Genomic DNA, 24,086 nt, shown 5'->3' with positions numbered 1-24,086 from the left:
TTTTGTTTTTCTTTTTTTCCTTTGGAAAATTCTAAAGTAACATTTGTAACGTATGACTAAATTGTGGAAGAGATGGGGGTCCCTGGGTGGCTCAGTCATGTAAGTATCTGACTCTTGGTCTCAGCTCAGGTCTTGATCTCAGGGTCATGAGTTCAAGCTTTGATGTGGGCTTTGCGCTGGGTGTGAAGTGTCCTTAAAAAGAATTATGCAAGGGGCGCCTGGGTGGCTCAGTCGGTTGAGCATCCGACTTCAGCTCAGGTCATGATCTCACACTCTGTGAGTTCGAGCCCTGCTTCGGGCTCTGTGCTGACAGCTCAGAGTCTGGAGACTGCTTCGGATGCTGTGTCTCCCTCTCTCTCTGCTCCTCCCCTGCTCACGTGCGCGCGCTCTCTCTCTCTCTCTCTCTCTCTCTCAAAAATAAAGATTAAAAAAATTTTTTTAAAAAGAATTACGCAAAAGGTGGAAACACAGCTAAATTGGTGGCTTCATGAGATGACAGTCGATTAAAAAAAAAACCCCGCATAATGGACAACATTGCTGTAGGGCCAAAAGCCAAAGATTCTTGGGCACCTTACCCAGGATCAGGAGAATGTTAAATCCTTCTCAGCCAGTGCTGGCTGGTTCACACGTTTCAAAAGGCTGTTCAGCATGAAACCTGTTAAATTTGCAGGTGAGCCGGGTTCTGATGATCAGGAGACTAATGAAGAATTTAAAAAATACAACGTAGCCTCGTTATTCACGGATTCTGAATGTGCAGATTCTCCTACTTGCTAAAACGTATTTGTAAGCCCACAACTGATACTTTGGGCACGTTTGTGGCTATTTGCAGATGAGCAGAACATCCAAAAACATGTCCCCCGAGGCAGACCTTCCTAGCCGAAAGTCAGACGAGGCATCATCGTTCTGCCTTTTTGTTTCTCCTTTCATACGGAGAAGAGCAGTGGGTGAACTTGGCTGGGGGGCAGTTCAGTGGAGTGCAGGAAGCTTTGTATCCGGGGCCAGCTGGATGGGGTTTGAATGCCAGCTCTGGCACCTGTTAGTGGGGTGGCCCCAGGCAGGCGACTTAACACTTCTGAACCTCATTTTCTCTTCTGTAAAAGAAAGAAGATAGAACCTACCAGGATGAGTTGTGTTTAGCATGTAACATTATAACCTATGACATATGTGCACATACTCACACACACGTGTGTGCACAGCTTACCGAGCCCACGTTCAGCTGCCCGTCGCCTCAAAGGTCATCACTCAAGAGACCAGTTTTGATTGGAAAGGAATTTGAGCTGTTTTTCAAGAGGCCGGCAGGGGCGCCTGGGTGGCTCAGTCTGATTTCGGCTCAGGTCATGATCTCGAGGTTCCTGAGTTCGAGCCCCGTGTTGGGCTCTGCACTAACGGGTGCAGGGGTTCTCTCTCCCTCTCACTGTGCCCCTTCCCTGCTCTCTCTCAAAATAAATAAACTTTAAAAAAAAAAAAAAAAAAAAAAGAGGAAGGCCAGCAACCCGGGGAGAAGGCAGACTCTTGTCCACAAGCCCACTTCACGGTTTCTGCCTGGCCCGGGGAATTTTGAAGGGGGTTAGGGTAGTTAATCAGCAAAGGGAGTGCAGTGGCCTCAAGCATTTCTTGATCCTGTGCAGACTTGAAGGTGCCCACTGCAAACATTTTCAGTGCTCAGGGGTTGTGCGTGGGGGTCTGGTTCTTGTTTCGAGATGCGCTGGAGTGCTCTGTTCTTTCTGCAAAGGAGGACAAGGTCTACAGATACAAAGGGAGGTCAGTAAAAGTCATTTGACCTAAAAGAAAAACGTTTCACTGAAAAATGGCTGGACTGATCAGAAAGCCGAGGTGGCTTCAAACAGACTTGCCGACCTCGGGGGCCTGGGAAGATTCTGGTTCTCCACTCCTCAAGGCCAGTGGCCTGCAGATCACAAGGTAACTTAGCTCTGTTACAGACCAAGGAAGGGCCTGAGGTCAGCAAGTAAGGAGCGTTAACTTTGAAGCAAGTTAACCCTTAAGACCAGCTGGAGTGCTGTTACACACACACACACAGACACACACACACACACACACACACTTTAGTTTGGTATTTGCTCATTCACTGCTCATGGTGACTTCATAGAACATAATTACAGCAAATAAGGAGAATTTACTGTACCTGTTAAGTGTTGTATAAGAAAAGGATTACATGGGAAAGCCGGTTTTCAAGGCTGATGAAACTAGCTTGTTTTACAAGGACATCGGCAAACAAACCTCTACAATGCAAATGGACACGTCCTTGAAGAAAATGTCAGCATAGGCCCGCAGAAGTGTCCCCTTGAACTTCCCTTAAGGGTGATAGCTCGGTATTCGGTATTCGTGATGCAGTGTTTTCATGGAACCTAACTACTGTGAATAAGGAGAATCAGCTGCAATTGAATTGGAAAGTTAGTTTTTCAAATAGATACGTCCGTTGGGGCGCCTGGCTGGCTCAGCTGGTGCACTCTGGATCTTCGGGTTGCGAAGTTTAGGCCCCATGTTGGGCGTGGAACCTGCGCAGAAAAATAAAATAGATAAATCAACAACTTGCTTTTTACAACAGACGAGGCAAATGATTCTGCAAGAGAAGTGCCATAGGGTTTACACTGAATATATTGCTTCTTAAATACACAGGTTTTGGGCACCTGGGTGGCTCAGTGGGTTGAGCGTCCAACTTCGGCTCAGGGCGTGATCTCGCGGTTCATGAGTTCGAGCCCCGCGTCGGGCTCTGTGCTGACAGCTCGGAGCCCAGAGCCCGCTTCGGATTCTGTCTCCTTCTCTCTCTGCCCCTCCCCGCTTGTGTTCTCTCTGTCTCTCAAAAATAAATAAATGTAAAAAAAAGAAAATTAAAAAATACACAGGTCTTAGCATATCTGGCTAGAGTAACAGGATAGAAATTCCCTGTCTGTTCACTTTCCCACTGGTGTTCATTTTCACCGTGGTCAGCCTTCGTTGAGCGTTTCCTACGTTCCGTACCATGGTCGCATTTAATCTGCAGCACGATAATTCTGGTAGTCGTGACGGTAGTAGGAACCACGGCCGCCACAAAGGCTTGCATGACGCTTGCAGCGGGTTGGGACTATTTCCGGGTGGTTCACAATGATTGACTCATTCATTCCCCGCAACGTGTCTATACAGTAAGAACTACGATGAGTTCCATTTTACAGATAGGGACACTGAGGTCCAGAAATATTGAACAGCATGTCCAGGGTTACACGTGGCGGTCCTGAGCCTGCACACCCCGACCCTACACTCTGCCGCTCCTCGGGGTTGGGGGTTGGGTGGGATGGGGAAGGCTCTCCCTCCACCAATAAGCCGATTCACTAGGAAATTGTACATGCTTTCTGCTTTTTCTTTACGTGTTCATTTTCCATGATGCCAAGCTCAGATGAGTGCCTGCGGGTACTTTGGCTGATCTGTTTTTATGGATCACAACATAGTGAATGTTAGACAAAAACAAGTCCGGTTTCTCAGACGGGCTTTGCAAATAGACTGACCTATTTGCCAAGGAGAACTGACCACACAGGGTAAAGGGTTAAGGATTATGGCCCGTTGTAGTTGCCTTTTCTTTATCTTTAAAATTGTTAATGGGAAGCGGGCGGGACAGATGAGCGGCTCATAAGCTTTGCTTCAAGTCACTATCTCCTGGGTTTGTGGGTTTGTGTGTTCGAGCCCAGCTTTGGGCTCTGTGCTGACAGCTCAGAGCCTGGAGCCTGCTTCGGATTCTGTCTCCCCCTCTCTCTGCCTCTGCCCCTGCTTGTGCTCTCTCTCTCAAAAACAAACAAACATCAAAAAAGTATTTTTAATTGTTAATGGGAAGTGGCCTGGTATTAAAGTATGGTGGGTTAGGGGGAGCCTGGGTGGCTTAGTTGGTTGAGTGTCTGACTTCGGCTCAGGTCATGATCTCTCAGTTGGTGAGTTCTGGCCCCGCGTCAGGCTCTGTGCTGACAGCTCGGAGCCTGGAGCCTGCTTTGGATTCTGTGTCTGCCCTTCCCCCACTCATGCTCTGTCTCTGTCTCTGTCTCTCTCTCTCTCTCAAAAATAAACAAATATTAAAAAAAAATTTTTTTTAATGAAAAATAAAGTATGGTGAAGTTTTCTTATGTGGATAAATTCTTGAAAGCAAGAAGTCCGTGCTGACTGAGGTGGGGTTCCTTAGTGGTATAAAGGTTGGGAACCGCTAACCTATATGGGGCCTCTGTCTTCATTAGTCTCAACCTTCCCAGAATCCTTTTTTTTTTTTTAATTTTTTTAAAGTTTAAAATATTTGAGGGAGAGAGAGAGAGAGAGCAAGTAGGGGAGGGGCAGAGAGAGAGAGAGAGAGGAAGAGAGAATCCCAAGCAGGCTCTGCACTGTCAGCTCAGAGCCCAATGTGGGACTCAACCCCACCAATCGCGAAATCATGACGTGAGTTGAAGTCAGACGCCTACCTGACTAAGCCACCCCGGCGCCCTTGTTGGCCCTTGCGCATTCTCCGGAGGGCTTGGGACCCACCAGGCCAGGGGGTGTATGGATCTATAGCTGCCATTTTCCCTGGAGAGGGCAGTGTCTGGCAAAGCTGTTCATCCTTCCGCCAGCAGGGGGCAGCAATTGAGTGGGCAAGAATGGTCGTTGCTCTTCAGCCTAATTTCAGAGGTGTAGAGCTCTTTAGAGATGATCAACCCAGTGGGAAAGCTGAAGAAATTGTTCCTAAAATAAATGCAGCTCAATTAAAATCGAGTGTATGTTTCAGTTTGAAGTAATATTTTAAACTGTTTCTGTCTACTCAAGGAATTGCATCTTTAAAACATTATTATACTTTTTGGCTTTCAGTGCTTTGGGGTGGGTTGGACAGTAACGTATACAGTCAGGATCTTCTGAGGAAGCCAGTGAGCATTTCCTTATGCTGAGCGTTACCTTCTATCTGTACTAAATTTGCATGAAAATAGAGCCAGTTTATCCCAAGAGTGGAGTATGTGTTTACATTTTAGTTATGGAAGGAATTACAGCATGTGTTTATTTTGCAGTGGGGAATCATGAGAAGGTATCTGGAAGAGGAGCTAATATTACACGTTTTCTAAAAGGTTAGTTTAAAGATGGCAAATTAGCACTACCCAGCTAAGTCTAAAGGGGGATACTCATTTCTAAGTACTGAATTGAAGGAGAAAAGGCATTTTCTCTCAGTAAATGTTCAGATTCGCCCCAATTGGGCTGCCCCGACTCTGCCGCAAATACAGCAAATGAAACACAGAGCATTTCCACCGGAAAACAATAAACCTGGAAACCTGAAGCAGTGCCCCAAAGCCTGAAGGCTACACTTAGCGAGTTATTGAAAATGTAGCGTCTCTCTGTACTAGCCAGGCGCTAAGGGGATGTGGGGCTGCTCCCCGGACCTCACGAACGTGAAGAAAAGGCACCTGCTCATGAGGGGGCCTGGGAGAGACTAGGGGCGTGGTGGTGGGGGTAACTTCTGGGTGGGGAAGTACCAGCTTCATGGAGAAGCACTGCTTTGCTCCAGCCGTTGGAAACCTAGTAGGATTTTGAGTGTGAAGGACGAGGAGGAGGGGATTTCTAGGCAAGATGCCACCCGAGAGAAAGTCAACAGGTGTAGAGCTGCCCAGGTGCGTCGCGTGTTTGCGGGGAAATCAGGGACAAGGTATACGAGCCACCTTTTTTCTTTTAATTTTTTTTTCAATGTTTATTTATTTTTGGGACAGAGAGAGACAGAGCATGAACGGGGGAGGGGCAGAGAGAGAGGGAGACACAGAATCGGAAACAGGCTCCGGGCTCCGAGCTGTCAGCCCAGAGCCCGACGCGGGGCTCGAACTCCCGGACCGTGAGATCGTGACCTGAGCTGAAGTCGGACGCTCAACCGACGGAGCCACCCAGGCGCCCCACGAGCCACCTTTTGTGCACGTTACACATTAATTCTGTTTGGGGATCCTGTGCTTTCCAGAGTATTATCAGGGCCAGACCTTCCCTTTTTACGTCTCCCGTTGGGTGATGGTCATGGGAAGAGAAGGATTTCCGTGAAAAAGAGAACCGTTTGAATCACAACTGTATAGGGAAAACTACAGAGAGCTCTTGAGGGAGAGTTAGCTAATGTAGCAAAACCCAGTGCTTCTTGGTACTAATTTTAATTTCCATAAAGTTAATAGATACATTAGATCCGTGAACCTAATATGAGGAAATAGGTGACAGCTAATTCCAGACTTTGGAAATCGTCAGGAAAGGTACACACTGAGAGGGTACTGTGGATTGAGCCCTTGTCTCTCCTTAAACTCTTTGTAAACCGTGGATTTTGCATTATTACATGGTACTACAACTAAACAAGATGGGGTGGTCTGGGCTCACTTGGAGCTCGGTGTTTACATTTCAAGAAGTTACTGTATTTCTAGAACCCGCTGACAGGAAGCTGTGTAACTTTGGCATTCGTGTCATACCAGCTTACGTTTAGGGAAATGCCTCGTTATTTTGACTAGTTGTTACAGATGTGAGCATTGATTGGTGTCCCATTGGACACACATATTTTCTTGTGAAGTGAGTTTTTAAGATATTTGCAAATAATGTGTATCTTTCTATGTCGTGAATATCAGAATCTTAGATGGGGTTAAACATCACAAAAGTGGTGGTGGGGCTACCCCTTAGGAAGAGGAGACCCTGTAGTGAAGGCATAAGTCAGTGTTGGCTGGCTGGACCAGGGCAGGCATCTAATCCACAGCCAGCCAATCATATTTACTTCCTCTCAAGTCTGAATTGGGAAAGAAAGGAAGCCAGACTTGTGAGACTGGGTAGATTCAGCTCCCCAGTGGCTCTGCTGGGATTTGGACAAGGGAGGGAAGTTTTCAGATGAGCAAGAGGAGAGAGTAAGAAGGTGGGAAAGCCAGAGACTTTAAGAGGTAAGAGACTGTGATATCTCTGAAAGACAGAGAGCAGCCCTTTCTAGTAAATTCTGGGTACCTCCTTCCTGTATCCATGTAACAGATCCCCTTCTTGAATTAGCACGGGTGAATTTCTCTCCTTTGCTGCTAAACACTCTCTTTGATGGTGATCAAGTAGACCCAGGGGAACATGCAAGAAAAGTATGAAACCTTGTCCTCTGTCCTCTGATTACTGAAATCTTCTGTCTCGATACGGCAAGAAGAAAATCAGTCCATTCAGAACTGGTATTGTATGTACTTCTTTCACTTGTCAATTTTTAATGCCTGCTGGTTGACATTTAGATGTGATTTGGATACCTGTGTTCATACGGATTCATCTCTTAGTGGCACTCAGACCTTCTTCTTTAATGCCAGGAAGTGGGGAAGATGGCCGGTTCCCAAGGAGATGCCTAGGTGCTCTTTTTCGTATATGCATTTACTCATTCTTTTTTTAAAGGTTTATTTCGAGAGAGAGAAAAAGAGAGAAAGCACAAGTATAGGAGAGGCAGAGAGAGAATCCCAAGCAGACTCCATGCTTAGTGCAGAGTCTGACATGGGGCTGAAGCTCGTAACTGCAAGATCATGACCTGAGCCGATGTGAAGAGTTGGAAGCTTAACCGACTGAGCCACCCAGGTGCCCCATACCCATTCTTCTAACCAACATTTTCTGCCTGCAGTTTGCCAGGCTCGTCCTAGATGCTAGGAAAACAAGAGTGAACCAAAGAGAAAAAAGGTCCTCATCCTCGTGGAGCTCAGAGCCTGATAAGGGTGGGAGAGCTTAACCAATGGAGGACATAACACAAACATGATGGGTCCCGTGGGTGATGGGGATAATGACCTTTTGGGGACATGATGGAAGGCTACCTGGGGAAAGCAACCTATAACGTGGTCTGAAGAAAGAGTTAGAATTAACCAGGAGAAAGGCTTCCATGGACTGCTTGGAAGTTGAACCTGGAACCCATCCAGGTAGGGCCTTGTTTCTCAATATCAGATAGATTATTTTAGAGGCTATGAGGAGTTTGGGACTGTGGCGTGCCCATAGATGTCTAACGTGCAGTTAAAATGTCCTTTTCTCTCTGGGAGATTGGTACTGGAAGAGACTCAAAATTAAGGCTGAAGTTCCAGGGCTTAAGATAAAGTGGAAAATACCTATTCTTCTTTGAGTAGAAGTAGTAACACCAGACTTGGGGCAGTGGGGAGAATTTCTTGGATATGCTGGAGAACCATGCCAGTGTGTTAAAACTTCTTGGAACTCTCCTCTTCCCTTCCTCTCTCTCTTGTTTCTTCCCTTCCTTCCTCTTCTGCCACTTTTCTCCCCCCATCTTCCTCCCTACATTCCCCCTTCCTTTCTCTTGCCTTCTCTTCTCTTTCCTCCCTTTTTTCTCCATTTCTCCACCCAACAACATGGGCTTCCCACAACATGGCGGTGGATGAATTGATTGGTTCAGTCAGCAGGCTGGGTCCTGGAGTTAGTCATGCATGGAACTGATTATAATTTAATAAGTTCTATTTGTGTGTTTATTGATATGACTAGTGGCCATGCATTGCACACTCTTACACTTGGCTTTCTTAAAAAGTGTGCACCAGAGTCTTGAGGAAGTGAGGAAAATAGGAATGGATCCATGCCAGTTCATTCCGTTGCTGGAAAGCAGTTTTCAACGCAGGCCTCTGCAAAATGTGGTTAGCTCTTTTGTAAAGTGCGGTGTATTCTATATCATTATTCTGTCTCTTATTTGAGCACCTTGAGGATTACACTGTAAGCAGTTTGTGTGCAGGAGTTGTGTTCTCTCTTTTGTATAATGGTGACTGCAGTGTCATTTACTCGGTGGAGATACGATAAATATTAATTACTGGTGGCTTATCCCTCAACATAATTTTCCTTGTCAGATTAATGAAGCAGATTCCTGATAAATGCGTTTGTCTCTCCAGAGTTTCATTTGCCAAGGCTTAAATGCTATAAAGGATTTGCCTGGAGGCAAAAAGTTCTTGTCCAATCCCCCCCCCCCCCCGCCCCCGCCTTTTCAAGTGCCCTTTGGAGATGCATTTCTTTCCTGAAAATAATTGGCACAAGTGAAATTAATTTTAGCTGGAAAAGAGAACAGAACTGTTATGTTCTTGTCTGCTACTTTGGGTTGATATTGGAACTAAAAACAATAATTAAGTTTTGAAAGAGAATAGCAGGCATTTAGTAGGTCGAGCGAAGGCCCGGTGTGAAAGAAATATGTGCTACCAAGCTGAGGATAGGATACAGCTGTCTATTGGCAGGTTTCCTTCAGGAATTCTTAAAAACAAGCTCCTCTCTCTGCAAAATAGAAGAATTTCCCACAATAGAGATTAAGTACCAAGAAAATGAGAAGTTCTTTGAGAAAGGCCGAGCATGGGTGTGGAATATGCGTGAACACAGGTAAAGCAGGCTCGAGAAGATGGTTTAATTTCCTACCTGCTAATCTTTGGGTGGTGGAGTCACGTTCTCCAGAAGGTGAAACCTGATAGGCCAGCGAGCGTTTTTGAGACGTGGCTGGTCAGCCAGAAGACCTCTGAAGCGGATCAAAAAGACAGCCTTTCAGTTTCCGTTGTTTTACGTACGTGTGACGTATGTTCAATAGTTTCTGATTAGAAAATGGCCGAGAGGAACTTAAACGCTTACTGAAGCTTCCACCGCTTTTGCAGGACAAATACTTACCCTTGACTATTTAGGTTTTGCTTATGAATCACTCTTTCTTTCTGGGGATTTTACCCAGCGTTTGTGGTCTAACCTGTTCTCGGTCAATTCAGAGTGAATTGGCCTGTGGATCAGCCAGCTTGCTCCCAAGCATCTGCTTCCTTTTAGGTAGAAGTTAGTGCCTGGTGGGCACCAAACTGTGTGTGTGTGTGTTTGTGCACACGCGCACAGAGCGCATGGTGGTGTCCCCGTGCCCCCTGGGAATGGGGCACGGGGCAGAGAAGTTTGGATCCAGGACAGTGGACTTGGTCATGACGTCTCCACGTCCGTGGATTATGATTCGGGCCCCAGGGTTGTGTAAAAGGAGGGTCACGATAACCATCCCTTCCCCGTGGGCCAGGGCAGGGCTGGGAGGATAGGAGATAGTGACCGTGTAAAGGAAGAGCGTGAGAAGAGAGCGGGAAACGTGGTTCCTGCTTTCTGCTTTGCTCTTTAGCTTCCGTGTTGGATTCAGGTTCAGACGCAGGGCCCGGGGCAGGCTTGGAGAAGGTGGCCAGATGCCCTTCCCTTGTCCTGGGGAAGGACGACGTTCAGGTGAATCTGCTCCCTCTGGCCCTGTGAGGCTTTGGGGATCTCGGGAGCAGTTTTCCATTGTCGCGTTGTCCCTGGGGCCTTTTAGGAGAGAAGTGTGGTGTCTTCGAGAACTTTCTGGATCCACGTGATTCTCCCAGTAGCCCTTTCACTCCCTTTGCTCGGGACTTGAGCTTTCTCTTCCGGGGGTGGTCCCGCCTTCCACATTGTTGCTTCCACCCGGCGGACAGGGACACCCTCTGGACTCCCCTTCATCTTACTTGCTTGAGTTTTCTTTACTGGGTAGGGAAACTTCCTGTTTATAGAATATAGTTGACGTATAACATTGTGTACACGTAAGGCGTACAACACGTTAATTTTATACGTTTCTGCATTATAATAGGATTGCCCCTGTGGTGGTATTTGGTGCCTTTGTCACATTACGTAATTATCCTTTCTTTTTAGTTGGTTGGAGTAATTAAGTCCTAGCCTACTAGCAAGTTGGATGATTATAGTCCCATATTGTCTAAATTAGCCATACCGCGTACTAGCTCTCTGGGACTTATTTACAGCTTATTGCTGAATACGGAAACTTCTTAATCTCTCTTTACTTCACATTTGTAGAGGGGCGTGTGCAACGAATTAAAAAAATGAGCTGCTGTTTTTATGTTTTGGGTTTTTTTTTTTTTGAGGGGGATGATGCGGGGGAGGATTACCAGTGGAATCGGTTAAGAGAGAAAGGTGGTCAAGAGGGAGAAAGAGGACAGCTCCCACACTGCTGAGGGAATACAAATGGAGAGTTTTTGCAAGGATGAGCTGGCAGTGTTTATCAAAAATTTAAAATTAATGCTAAGTACCCTTCAATCCAGCAATTCCTCTTCTAAGAGTTTAAGAAAATCATTATAAATTTATGCTCGGATTTAGCTAGAGAGAAGTTTGTTGAATTGTAATTTGTCACAGAGAAGAAAAGACCTCTTTGTGATGTCCAGCAGCAGGAGGGAACCGGGAAATAAATTGTGGCACGTTTGTGTGATAGAATGGTCTGCAGCCTTTTTTTTTTTTTTTTTTTTGAGAGAGAGAGCGCACAAGTGAGCGAGGGGGCAAAGAGAAAGGGGGAGAGAGAGAGGAGTGGGGTTCACGCGATGTGGGGCTCAAACTCCCGAACTGTGAGATCATGACCTGAGCCGAAGTCAGACGCTTAACCGACTGAGCCCCTGGTCTACAGTCTTTTTTATATACAGTATTGTCAACATTTATTGACACGGTATATGGAATAAGAAAAGGTTACGAGCGGTACTGTGATGCACAACCATTTTCATTAAAGGTACATGCAGAAATACATTGTAAGCACGTATACCGAAATCGTAATGTATCTTTTTCTGCTTTGGGTTGTGTTACGGTATTGCTTCTTTTGATTATTTGTTTCTTCTGCGATAAGTATTACTTCCGTACAAGGAAAAAAAAGAGGGAGGAAAGATGTTTTCAGTGAAAACAATGCGGAATAGGGGGTAGTAGCCTGCTGTGGGTGGCGCTTCTGCCCGAGTCCAGGTTTAAGGGTGTGGTGCCCGGGAGGCCAGCCTTGTTTCCAGAGAGTTCCTGCTCCCACGTCTGTGCTCAGCACCCCGTCCTGGCCTGTGTCTTTGTGTGTGGGAAGCAGAGAGTGCAGATAAGTGCGTAATGAAGAAGACTGATTAATTACTGATCCCTCGCCTTCTACCCCAAATCCTGCTGTTGACCGTAGGGTTCTCTTTGAGGACATAAGGGAGAATTCCTTTTGTATCGTGAACCCCTCGTTACTAACATGTTGACATTTAGTATTGACTCACAGAATTAAAAAGTAACAGGTTTTTTTTTTTTTTCTTAATTTAATGTTTCTTTTTGAGAGAGAGACAGAGACAGAGTGCAAGCAGGAGAGGGGCAGAGAGAGAGGGAGACACAGAATCCGAAGCAGGCTGCAGGCTCCGAGCCATCAGCACAGAGCCCGATGCGGGGCTCGAACCCACAAACCGTGAGAGCGTGACCCAAGCCGAAGTCGGAGGCTCAACCGACTGAGCCACCCAGGCGCCCCAAACAATACTAGCTTTTAACCTGTGTGTAGGCAACTTCTGTTACATAATCCTGAAAGCGCTTTCTCCACCTCAGCTTTTCCTGCGGCATAAATTACATGAGGACAAGTGATGGTGGGTTTGCAGGGAAGGAGCTTTGACGCTAAAGCCAGGGTCTGCTTTGCCAGGAGTTAAAAGTCTTACACAGTGCAGCCGTTAAAATGAGGTCTGTCCTTACTGATGTGGAAAGATAACTGTGGTGTGTATGTTAGTTTTCCAGGGCTTCAGTAGCAAAGTACCACAAACCCAGTGGGTTAAACAATAGAAATTTCTTGTCTCACAATTCTGGAAGCCAGAAGTGCAAAATCAAGGCACTTGGCAGGGTGGGTTTCTACCGATGTCTAGGAGGGAAGGATCTGTACTGGTCTGTTTCCTTGCTTTATCGATGGACATCCTCTCCGGGGCCTCATCGTCTGCCCTCTGTGTCTGTCGGGGTCCAAATTTCCTCCTTTTATAAGGACACCAGTCATACTGGATCACAGTTCCCTCTAATGTCCTCACTTTAACTTAATTTCCCTAAAATGAGCCAATCTCCGTATAAGGTCACTTTGGAGGTACTGGGGTTAGGACATCAACGTAGGGATTTGGCGGGAGGACACAATTCAGCCCACAACAATGTATTTTCCCACTATTTAAAAAAAAAAAAAAACTAAACTATACCCGTTGGAGAAATCTCAAACATAACACATTGGAGAAGATGATGTTGAACCTCCATGCCCCCCCCCCAGCTGCAGCACCCCCAAAGCCAACGTGGTTCTATCCTTACTCCTCCCCACTCTCCCTGCCCCTTTCCAAAATCTCAGATTATTTTTAAGTCAATCTAAGGCATCACAGATGATTCATTCTAAGTGATAAAAAGTTAAAAAAATTATTTATAAGGGATGATCCTTTTAAAATAAGATAATTTGTGCACGATAAGTTGGAAGAGTCAGAGTAATACCAGACTATGAATAGTGCTTTTACTTATTTCTAGGAGTGGGATTACAGGTAATTTTTACTTCCTTCTTTGTAACTGTTTTCCCTGACTGATTGTGTTGTGATGGTGGCTGATGGAGTGAGCCAGCCTTTTGCAATCAGGAAAAAACAAAAAACAAAACACCCCCCCCCCCCAAAAAAAACCAAGCTATTTCCAGGTGGTAGCAAAGGGGGGGGGGATGAAGAAACCATGGAAGAAAATTGATCATAATTGTTTTATGAGGCAGGAAGTAGTATTTTGCTTCCAGAATATGAGAAGGGTAGAGGAGGAAGTACACAGGGCCATGCCTCGTCGTGTGGAGGGTACTGGAATGTGGGGACAGCCATGACAGGTGACCTCAGCCAGCACATCTGGCCTCTGTGAAGTTTTTCTCCAGTTTCCTGTTGGAGAAGTGAAAGTGACAGACTGACGGAACCCTGCGAGTCATTTGGCTGTGAATGCGATGATCTCGTATTTCTTGAACATCTCAGTATGGGTTTGCTTTCTAGGAGTTTGAAAAGATAAAATCTGCATTTCATGTGTGTGCAGTGAGGGGTTATTATCGGGGTTGGTGAGGAAATGATTGTAGAAAACCCAAAGGTGGAAGAAGGGACAGGAATCTGTTTTTAAGAAATAGAGCAGACTCATCCCACATCTTCAGAAAGTGTTTGAATGTGTGTGTGCACATTTCAGAATATTGCCTTTGCCTTCTGCTCTTGCCCAGCATGGGCTCATTTATAAATAGCACTGAAGCTTGATAGCAATCACATACTTATTTAAGCTTTGGAGGGACCAGAACAGACTGGATCTCCTTCATCTCTGGATTGGTCTTTCAACCACTCTTTTTTTTTTTTTTTTTTAAATGTTTTTCATGTTTGTTTATTTTGAGAGAGAAAGGGCACAAGCAGGGGAGGGGCAGAGAGAGGAGAGAGAATCCCAGGCAGGCTCCGCACTGTCAGCATGGAGCCTGATGTGGGGCTCGATCTCATAAACTGTGAGAATCATGACCTGAGCCAAGATCAAAAGCCTGATGCTCAATGGACTGAGCCACCCAGGCACCTGATCTTTCAATCACGCTTGTCTTTGGTTTCTGTCCCCCCTCATCTCATATAATAAAGGCCAGGTGTCAAAATGTTGAATTTAAGAATGCCATTAGCCTGTCCTGCCTCCCAGGAATGGGGTGAATGGAGAAATCTGGAGCCATGGCTTAAGTTATTTAGTGATGGTCAGCATCAGTGATGAAACCATGAAGCCCAGAGCAAAGTGGGTTTCTTTGTCAATTTTCTAAAAGGAAGAGTAACTTCTGTTACCAAAAAGATGAATGGCTAGTGCTCAGCACTCTTCCATTTGGCCAGTTGAGATCTGCTTACGAAGCAGTCTTCAACTTGGAAGTGGAAGTAGGATGTCTACACTTTCATAGCTTTGCAAAGAAGGCAGACTTTTATGTCCTAAGGCGTAACAATGACTCCAGCCCTGATTCTCCCCTCCACCACCCAGAGCTGAGGGTAAGGGGAGATCCTTCCAGAACAAGCACCTGTTGAGAAAGCCGAAGATGCTCTCTCCCCCCCTGGAGGCACCAGGTCTGGGGACCCTCCTTCTGTCCTCTCCACACCAGTGGGACCAGTGGAGGCCCTTGAGGCAAGAGATAAACTAAGCAGATCAAAATAGCACCACAGAGGCTCTGAAGTTAATTGTTCTTAAAGGCATAGGCCATAAAAGTAGCCTGCACGCGAAACATAAACTTGATTGCCTACTAAGAAAAAAAAATTCAAATCAGACTTAAAATCTCCGAACACGATAGCCAGGATGTCTAGGCTACAATAGAAAATCACCGTCCTGCCAAGAACCAGTAAAATCGCAACGTAACGTGAATGAGAAAAATAACGATCTGCTGCCCAAACCGAGGTGGCTCAGATGTTAGTTTTATTGGAACAAGTTGCCACACTCATCTGTGCGTACCTGGTCTGACTGCTTTCAGGCTGCAGTGGCAGAGTCCGTGTCTCACACGGACATCCAGTGGCTCCAAAAATCCTTAAATATTTTCTATCTGACCTTCTACAGGAGTTTGCTGACCCCTGCACGAAGGCCATCGAAGACCTAATGGTCAATTTTTTTTGGAGATATTTGCTTCTCTCCCTCTCCCCCCTTTTTTTTTTTTTCTTTCCTTTGGTTTATATTCTAGAGCATTATGTTCCTTACACTGGTTTCTCCATTCTTATCCTGTGTTTTCTTAACTTTCTTCTTTGTAACCTCGTGTGTGTAGCCCGCAGCCTCCCGCCATTGGAGATGGACCCCATTTCCTCCCATTCATCTTTGTCCCTTATGGCCACTGTCAGCTTTCTTAACCCTATTGGGAGATGTGGATTTGGTAAGATCTGTCCACTAGATGGGGTTTTCTTTCTCTTGCTCACATAATAAGCCTTGAGAGATTTTTGGGGTCTACATGGTGTTTAGGACTGTGTTTGGATGGATAGAGAGAGGTGTCCCAAAGGGGCCCAGGACCCTGCCTAAAGAGACTCTTGGTAGGTTATCATTCTGGGGAGGTGCTGTGCCAAGAGGGAATAAGAAGGAAGGTCGGATGTCAGGTAGGAAAGTCAGCAGGGAGAAGAGATTGTTCAGGTGTGAGGCCAAGACTTACCGTGCTCCGACACTCAGGAGTTTGGAGGAAATCTTTGGAGATTGGAATGCCAGCTCTCCAAATATCAACCACACAATCTGGTGACGAGGCAAAATGACCTTTATTATTTACCACTGTAAAGGAGAACACCACATCCACAGGGCATTGTCCGTGTCTCTGAGTGGGGAGGGCAAAGTCAGAATTCGAGAATTTGAAGTGTGGCTTACAGTACAGGGGCTCGATTCCAGTTAGGTACAGATCAAGATACAACAGTTCGGGATTGGTGGGAAAAACTAGGCAATGATTTTGAGGCAAGGCATTCAAAGGATTTTAGGGTACAAACTGTTGACAGTTTCCTTTACAGATTTGATGGACGTTTCAGGAAGCTTCTATAATGAGCTATCAAACCATTTTTGGGATGGGAGTCTCTTGGAATATTAAAGTAATGCTAATGAGGACAGTGGAATAGTAAATATATGTTAATGGAGGCAGTAAGGTCTCTGTGTGTTTGTGTGAATGTGTCTGTGTGTTCTTAAGATCCTTGGAGCGTGGCTTTGAACCTTAAACTGAGGGCTTTGGCCACGTGAAGAAGTGCCTAAGTCCGCCAAGAACTGATCCCTGACCCAGAGGGGAGACTTAAAAGCGGCTTCTGAATTCCACCAGGTGAAGGGTAAATGCTAAACCAAGGCCACCTTGAAGTTGGCATCTAACTGGTCTACTTCCAAGACTGACAGATTGAGTCACTGAAGGTACTGGGAATCTGTGAGCCCGGGAGGGTCTCCCAACCGCACAAGCAGGCCCTGGGAACTTTAGGAAGCGGAGTCCTAAAGTTTGGGAGGTGCCTGATGCTGATCCTTCGATTATTAATGGATTAGTGACCGAGCTGGTGTTCATTGATATCTGGCCTGTCGGGCCTCTCTCTGAAAACCTGCCCCCGGCTTTGCAGCTCTGAACAGCCTGAAGCAATCGAGACCCTTGAAGCCCCTGTCGCCGTCTGCCCCCTTCAGGTCTCTCTTCAGCCCACTCCTAAGCTCGTTGAGCTGAATGTCTTAGGTTTTAGTCTCTTTGTCGTGGTTTCAGGTGTCAACCAAGAAAGAATGCATTAAAAATTGAAGTCACCGGGCATTTATTTGGGTAATTAGAATTGCAATTCGGAGACACAGTTCTGGTAGAAACCTGACTCTTGTTTCAAGGGAGACAGAGAAGGGGGTGGAGCTATAAAGGCAGAAGGTTGAGCGCAGTTCCCTTTTCTATCCTCTCTGCAAAACGGGGATTGAAACTAGGTTAATTGGGATTGGTGGGGTTAATATGCAGACTAGGGATTGAAACTTGTCAGAGCTCACTGGCTCCTTTCCAAGTGAAGAATGCCAATGAGTCAGGCCTCAGGGTGTGGAGGAAGTTAAGTCCAGGCTGCAGGCTTGCAGCTGGAAAAAAGTTCATGGGTTCTAGAATGCACGTAAATTCCTCCTCCCTGATGGCCCCCGACCCTGTTTTAGAAGAGACTTAGCCTGGCTTGCTGACTCCTTTTTGAAATCTGTTACACAGTTCTATTGAAATAAAGCAATAAAATCTGCAGCCACTGATTTTGTTAGCATTAACTCCTATGATTTGTTTGTTGTAGTGCATATACCATTATTTGTGCTATGAAAAATGGGCCATAGCATAGCATTCCCCCCCCCCCCCCCCCACCCCCGGGAACTTTGCTTATCTGTGAAGTTCAATGTGACCTACATATGGTTGATTTTACAAACCTCAGAGCTGACATTTTAGATGTGGATCTCTGAAATTTCATTTGGGGGTACCCTGTACACCTATGTTATAAGATGCTGATGCCCCGGATCCTGGAATGCCAGAAAGAAACGAAACTTGGCGCATTTTGTTTTTGTTTTTAAAGACCACGAATGACTCATGTTGGTGTGCTCCAGAAAGAGCGTTAAGGGCTCTGGTTTGAGACTTGCGTGATTAAGGTAAGCGGTTCAAAGGCTGGTGGCAGTAGGGGAGCCTACTCGTAGGTGCTTGTGCCTTGCTCTTCCGTCGATGAGCCTGTAGGAACCTTGAAGGAGAGAGGGAGCGCTTTGAAGAACTTGCTGTTGGTATTGTTGCGTCCAGCTTTTTGGTGCCACGTACATCCATCTTCTCATAGGTGCCCTTAATTAAAATTAGATGTGGAAAAAGCTGAAACTTGTTCTTCCAAAGTCTGATGAAACCTCTTCATCAGTGCCTCTTGGTCTTAGAAACGTTGGAGCCACAGTAACTGTGATATACCGTTATATCACAAGGCTTGGAATCCCGCCTTTCTTTGCGGCTCCACTCAGTTTCTTTCGGAGCCTGATGAAACTCATGTGAAGGTGACATCAGTTGTGTCATTAAACAGTAGTTCTGTTTTGCATCACATGGAAAGGGGGGCAGAAATGAATCTTGAGGAAATGTCCACAATGTGTGTCAAGCACTGTGCTAGGCTTAGTTTGAGTATTTTCAGAGAGCAGATTCCATTTCTGGGCATGTGTCTCTGTTGTAATGGAGTAGAAGATTCTAGAAGTCAGTTCTGTGTTTTTATTGCCTGAGATTTACCTAACATTTTATTCAATACTATACACAATTGGGATACATTTCTTTTTATTGATTAAAAACAAATGTATCCCATCTCGTTAATGGCTTTATTTTACTCACCTTTTCTCTTGAGCGTTATGGTATCATCCATAATAGTCAAGAACGTAATTTATTATGTTTCTTCGTTACATTTTCTTCCCTTTTAACACATCAATTTTCTAAGACAAGATTTTACGATAGGAATTTGCGGAAATGTTGACTACGACAAATAGCTCAAAATCTACTGCTGTTAGTTCTATATATAGAACGGTCAGAGAATACATAAACACTTTATCTAGTGCAAACTTAAATTTAACCAGTTGGTAATATTTCTTGGAGAACCTAAACTTACAATGGAGGTATTATTCTTTACTAAATCTTCAGCCATATGTTGTTAATCGCATAGAATGATTTCTGTAGACTTTGTGTCAAAAGTCAGTTCTTTTGCACCTTTGAGAAGCGAGTGACTAAGGATTCATTTATTCATTCCACAGATATTTTACTCTACTTGGAATATACCCTTGAACAGCACAGATACGATGGTCCCTGCTTTCATACTAGCACAAATGAACACAATAAATAAGTAAATTTTAAGTCAGGTTGGAAGGTGGTAAGTGCTATGGAGAATAATTAGTAATGAGGATAGGGGATGCCAAGGGCCGGGCTGGAGATGTGGATTTTTTTTTTTAAAGACTTTATTTTCAAGTAATCGCTACACCCAATGTGGGGCTCAAACTCACAACCGTGAGATCAAGAATCATATACTCCACCGACGAAGCCAGCCAGCTGCCCCTGGAGATACAGTTTTAAATCATGTAGTTCAAGGGCACCTGGGTGGCTCAGTCATTAAACATCTGACTTCAGCTCAGTTTATGATCTCATGGTTTGTGAGTTCAAGTCCCATATCCGGTGAGCTCAAGCCCCCCCCCCCCCCCCCACTTTGGGTGAGCTCAAGCCCCGCTTTGGGTGAGCCCTGCTTCTCTCTCTCTCTCTCTCTGTCTTTCTCTCTGCCCCTCACTCACTTGCACTCTCTCTCTCTCTCATAATAATAATAATAATAATAATAATAATAATAATAATGTGGTTCAAGAAGCCTTGTTGAGGAGAAGGTGGCTTTTAAGCAAAGACCTGAAGGCAGAAATAAATACTTATTGAACCCCTGTTGTGCCCAAGGTACTTTTTTTTATAGGAGCCAGAATGGCCAGATGTGACCTCTGTAATCTGCCAAAAAAAAAAAATAATAATAATAATTTGCATGGCCCAAGGATTGGTGTGCACACTGAGGTGACAACTCCAAGCCATGTCTGTGCAATAGCCTTAACAGTGATTTAGAAAAAAACCATCTTTTCAAGTAATGACGCCTATTTTGGTAAGTAGAATTGCAATGGATGAGGTTTTTGTTTTTTGCTGTTTTTAAATTTTTTTTTTATTTCAGCAGATCACTACACAGAAACAGCAGGTATCTGTTTTCAAAAAGAAATAGAAAAATAAGGCGTAGCACAGAATGAGTTTTGTGTCCAAGTCCAGCAGTCTTTAACAGAATTATTGCTTCTCCCCACCTGATACCATCATGATGATAAAGCAAGGATCCTCCAGGGAAGACAGTGACAGAGCGAGTTATGGCTTCAAATTAAGGATGGCTGTTGTTGGGTGGGGGTGGGGTGGGGGCTGAAAGAACAATGGCCCAGAGTCTAGAAGCCAGCAGTTGGCTGTAGCCTGTGCTGTTGAGCAGCCCCCGGGACCTTGGGCGGGTTGCTCAGCCTCCCCCACTCCTTAGAGTGACCGCTTATTTGCTAGATGCGTGCTCGATGCATGTCATCTTGTTTGGAAAGTTGTGGAACGTGAGGGCCGTGAACCTCACGAGCGAACCCATCAAGTTTCTTTTTTGCTCTTGACTTCCTTTCTCCTTGATATGTCAATTCGAAGATGCAGTTAGCCTCTGGCTTATCTGCCGCTTCTCAATTGAATCCAGGGCACAAAATACGGTTCTTTACGGTTGTCCTAGCTTTGGCTCTGATGGAGGGCTGGCCCTAGAGTTCCTGGGTTTTCTTTCCTCCTGGTGTCTCACACGGTGTTAGGAGAGAAAGTCTCATCCGACTTAGCATTTTTGGGGTGGTATGGTTCAGTGCTGGCTTGACTGTGATCTCACTCCTACCCGTGCCAGCCTGAAATTTCACTTCCGTTTCTTGAACTTCAAAAAGACTGCCAAGGACATGGGCGCTGGAGCTGGGAAGAAAAGCAAAGAATCAGCCTAGCTCTGAGGCAAAGCTGTGCCTCATCCACTGTCTCAGATAACTTTTCACATTTCAAGAGCCTTACCGGTGGCTCCAAGGACTTCTCCCTTTGGTGTATTTAGTGTTCACTTGCCTGCAGGGGACCAGTAAAATGATACATGCAGATGGCCCTGATGGGCCCTTTCAGCTGGACAGTTCTAAAATGCTCCTGCGATCAGAGCTGCCGCTGTGTGCCTTTGGCCACATTCACATAGATGTCACCTGGCCCGCCTGGTCCGAGGACTGCTGTGTACTGAACGCCCTCTGAGCTGACTCCCATGTCACTTGCAGTCTGGGGGCGCCGGTTCCTCTCCCCACCCCCCTCTGTTGTGCCGTCCTCTGCTTTAATGAAGAGCTGCTCCCCAGCCTGTCGAAAGGCGGACCGTTCACTCTCCCCTCTGTGCCGTCTCTTCCCGTTTTGTAGATGATGAACCAGGTGGAAGGACAGCAGAAGAACCTCGTGCACGCCATCGAGTCTCTGCCCGGCTCTGGCCCCCTCACCGCCTTGGACCAGGATCTGCTGCTCCTGAAAGCTACCTCCGCCGCTACCCTCAGCTGCCTGGGGGAGTGCCTCCACTTGCTACAGCAGAGTGTGCACCGGGCGGGCCAGCCCGGCCACAAGCCGGGGGCCTCAGGTAAGACCTTCCAGCGGGCCCTGCTGTGTCTGCGACTGAGGCCTGTGTGTGCGCATGGGTGTGCGTGCGTCTGCTCCCGTGGCCTTCCTCCTCTAAGTCCTCCGTCTGTCCACCTTCCATCTGCTGATCCTTTTTTTTTTTTTAATGCTTTTATTTATTTATGTTTCGAGAGACAAAGCACAAGAGCGTGAGCGGAGGAGGGGCGGAGAGAGAGGGAGACAGAGGGTCTGAAGCAGGCTCTGTGCTGGCAGCACAGAGCCCGATGCGGGGCTCGAACTCACCAACCTTAAGATCGTGACCTGAGCCGAAGTCGGATGCGTAAATGACTGAGCCACCCAGGTGCCCGCCTCTGTCCGCCCTTTTATTCCATCTGTTTCCGCATTTGTCCCTCCCTCCTTCTCTACCCAGATTTGGGATGTGTTTCTCTTTGACCAGTTAGAACTCTCACATCCCATGACACATTTAACCAACATGTTGACACGAATGCAGTGGAACTCCTTTTAGACTTGCTGCTGTCATGTTCTGTATCTCATTCCATTTGTGACTTTGCACTCAGTGCTGCGTTTTTGAGACACATTGCCATACGGTCCGTTTTTCTGACCGCGCCTGCGATGTGCGTCCACCGTGATTCGCGCCACACTCTGACGAAGGACACCCGCACTGCTCCCTGCGTTCTGCCCGGCTCGCCTTGCTCAGCACCTACCTACCTGCGTGTCCCCTCGTGGACCTGCACGAGCGCTTCTCTGAAGCACACACTGGAAACATTTCTAATTCTTTATCAAGGAGCTGGAGATGATGAGGCATTCCCTTAAGATGCCCAATCCTTTTGGAGGAGTGTTTAATCAATAAGCAGATAGGAAGGTATTAGTGAGGATTAAATTCAGTGATAAAGGTGAACATAGCCAAGGCCGGTCATGTCGTGTGTAATTATAAAGCATTAGAATGAGGAGACCCAACAGACGCCTCTTTGAGCTTTGTTGCCCGGGACTCACTTAATGAGGAAACGAGGCGACTTAGGTGATGAAAGAGAAGCTAGGGTCTGAGCGACAGTCTGTAATTCCTGCTGTTCTCAGGTCTTCTTTGCCCTCCGTTTCACTGAGGTTAAGAGGGATGTTGGTTTTCCAGAGAAGTTTCTTTGTGTCGTACTCAGCATCATTTACTGAGCTCCGATCCTGCTAGTATTTGGCCTCTGATACCCGTTTTTTGAAATCGTCACAGACTAGATGCATCATGCCCCTCATTCGCATGAGATGCTGAGGCTCATAGCAGGAAAATGACTGGCCCATGGCCACTCATCTAAGTAGCAGAGCTGAGGTGAGAGACGGGCACTCCCCACTGGGCCTTTGTTCAGTTCTGAACAGACCACCGGTGGCCTCTGGGGACCTCAAACGGGGGCCGGCAACGCTGTCTTGCTCATGTCACAACCTTCTCACAGACAGGTATTTTGTTTTCTTTACTTTTCTCTTTATTTGGGGGAGGAGCAGAGAGAGAGAGAGAGAGAGAGAGAGAGAAAGGCATAGAATCCAAAGCAGGCTCCAGGCTCTGAGCTGTCAGCATAGAGCCCACCATGGGGCTTGAACCCACGAACCGTGAGATCATGACCTGAACTGAAGTTGGACGCTTAACTGACTGAGCCACCCAGGCGCCCCTCTTTACTTTTCTCTTTAATAATTTCAGACTTTTCAGAACATTACAAGAATAGTATGAAAAAATTCTCTTATATCCACCTCCCAATTGCCCAAACGGTAACATATTATGACATTTGCTTCATCACCTTCCCTCTCTCTCTCTATAGCATATTATAATTGTCTAACCACTTCAGAGTAAGTTGCAGAAATGATATCTTCACTCTCATATGCTTTAATGTATTTCCTTAAAAAAAAAAAAGACTATATCATGTTCTTGATATAATGTCTCCTATACAATGACAGCACAATAAATTAGCATGGACGCATCCTATTCCCCAGTCTGTAGACCTTACTAAGTTTTGCCAATTACTCTGTGAATGTCCTTCATAACAAAAGAAAAAGTTTCTGGTGCAGGATCCAGCCTAGGAGACGATGCACGTATGTTCAGGCACAGAGTAAAGATGCCGAAACCTGCTTTTCTCTCTTTCTTCTTTCTTCTCTACTTGAAAAATGGAACTTTAATGCTGAAGTCCCCATGAGACTCCTTGACATTTTCTGACCTGGATGGAGTCTCAGTGGCCCTGTTGGGGCTTGGGCACAGATTCTGAGTTATACTGGAGGCTATTCAAGGTGTCTGTGATCTCTCCTATAGTATATCATAACTTCTGTCCTTTGGAACCTAATGGGCACATTGAAGAATCTTTCACCGGTAAATGTAAACTCGGACCATTTTGTTACTCCTGAAATGAAGCCCTTACATCTTCCTTCAGGGTTAGTTTCTAGCAGATTTTTAAATTTTTTTTCCTGATTTAGGGGGTTGGAGGGACAAAGCTCAAGGTGGAATTTCAGAGGTGATGAGAGGTTGAAATGGAAATGATCTGGGAGGACCAAGCAGTGTCTCTGAAATTGTGTCTTGTACAGCGTCACCTCCTTGCGTCTTCCTTGCCCGTTCCCGTGCCCCTGCCCCATTTGACTTTCCATCTTCTCTTATTTCCAGCCACTTTTTTTTGTTGTCACTATATTTATTATGTTCACGCTAAAAGCATATTCATCCAATGACAGTCCACAGGCTTACTGATCACTAATGTTCTCCCGTTCTTCCTTTCCTCATTTTTATTTTTAATTGAGCATAGTTGACCTACTGCCCTAG

At 45.9% G+C, this 24,086-nt stretch overlaps 1 protein-coding gene across 3 annotated transcripts in view; it reads left to right on the top strand.

Moving 5' to 3' along the window:
- Window positions 1–24,086, top strand: part of OSBPL10 (oxysterol binding protein like 10) — a 305,981-nt gene that overhangs the window by 206,205 nt on the left and 75,690 nt on the right. For all 3 annotated transcript variants that reach the window (XM_027040852.2, XM_027040851.2, XM_027040849.2), the window contains one exon: window positions 21,098–21,308. In XM_027040852.2, the coding sequence (XP_026896653.1) occupies window positions 21,098–21,308 (211 nt within the window). The remainder of the gene's footprint in view (window positions 1–21,097; window positions 21,309–24,086) is intronic.

The sequence above is a fragment of the Acinonyx jubatus genome, chromosome C2 (assembly GCF_027475565.1).
Source record: "Acinonyx jubatus isolate Ajub_Pintada_27869175 chromosome C2, VMU_Ajub_asm_v1.0, whole genome shotgun sequence".
NCBI classification, from domain to species: domain Eukaryota; kingdom Metazoa; phylum Chordata; class Mammalia; order Carnivora; family Felidae; genus Acinonyx; species Acinonyx jubatus.
This window is presented reverse-complemented; position numbering and strand designations above follow the sequence as displayed.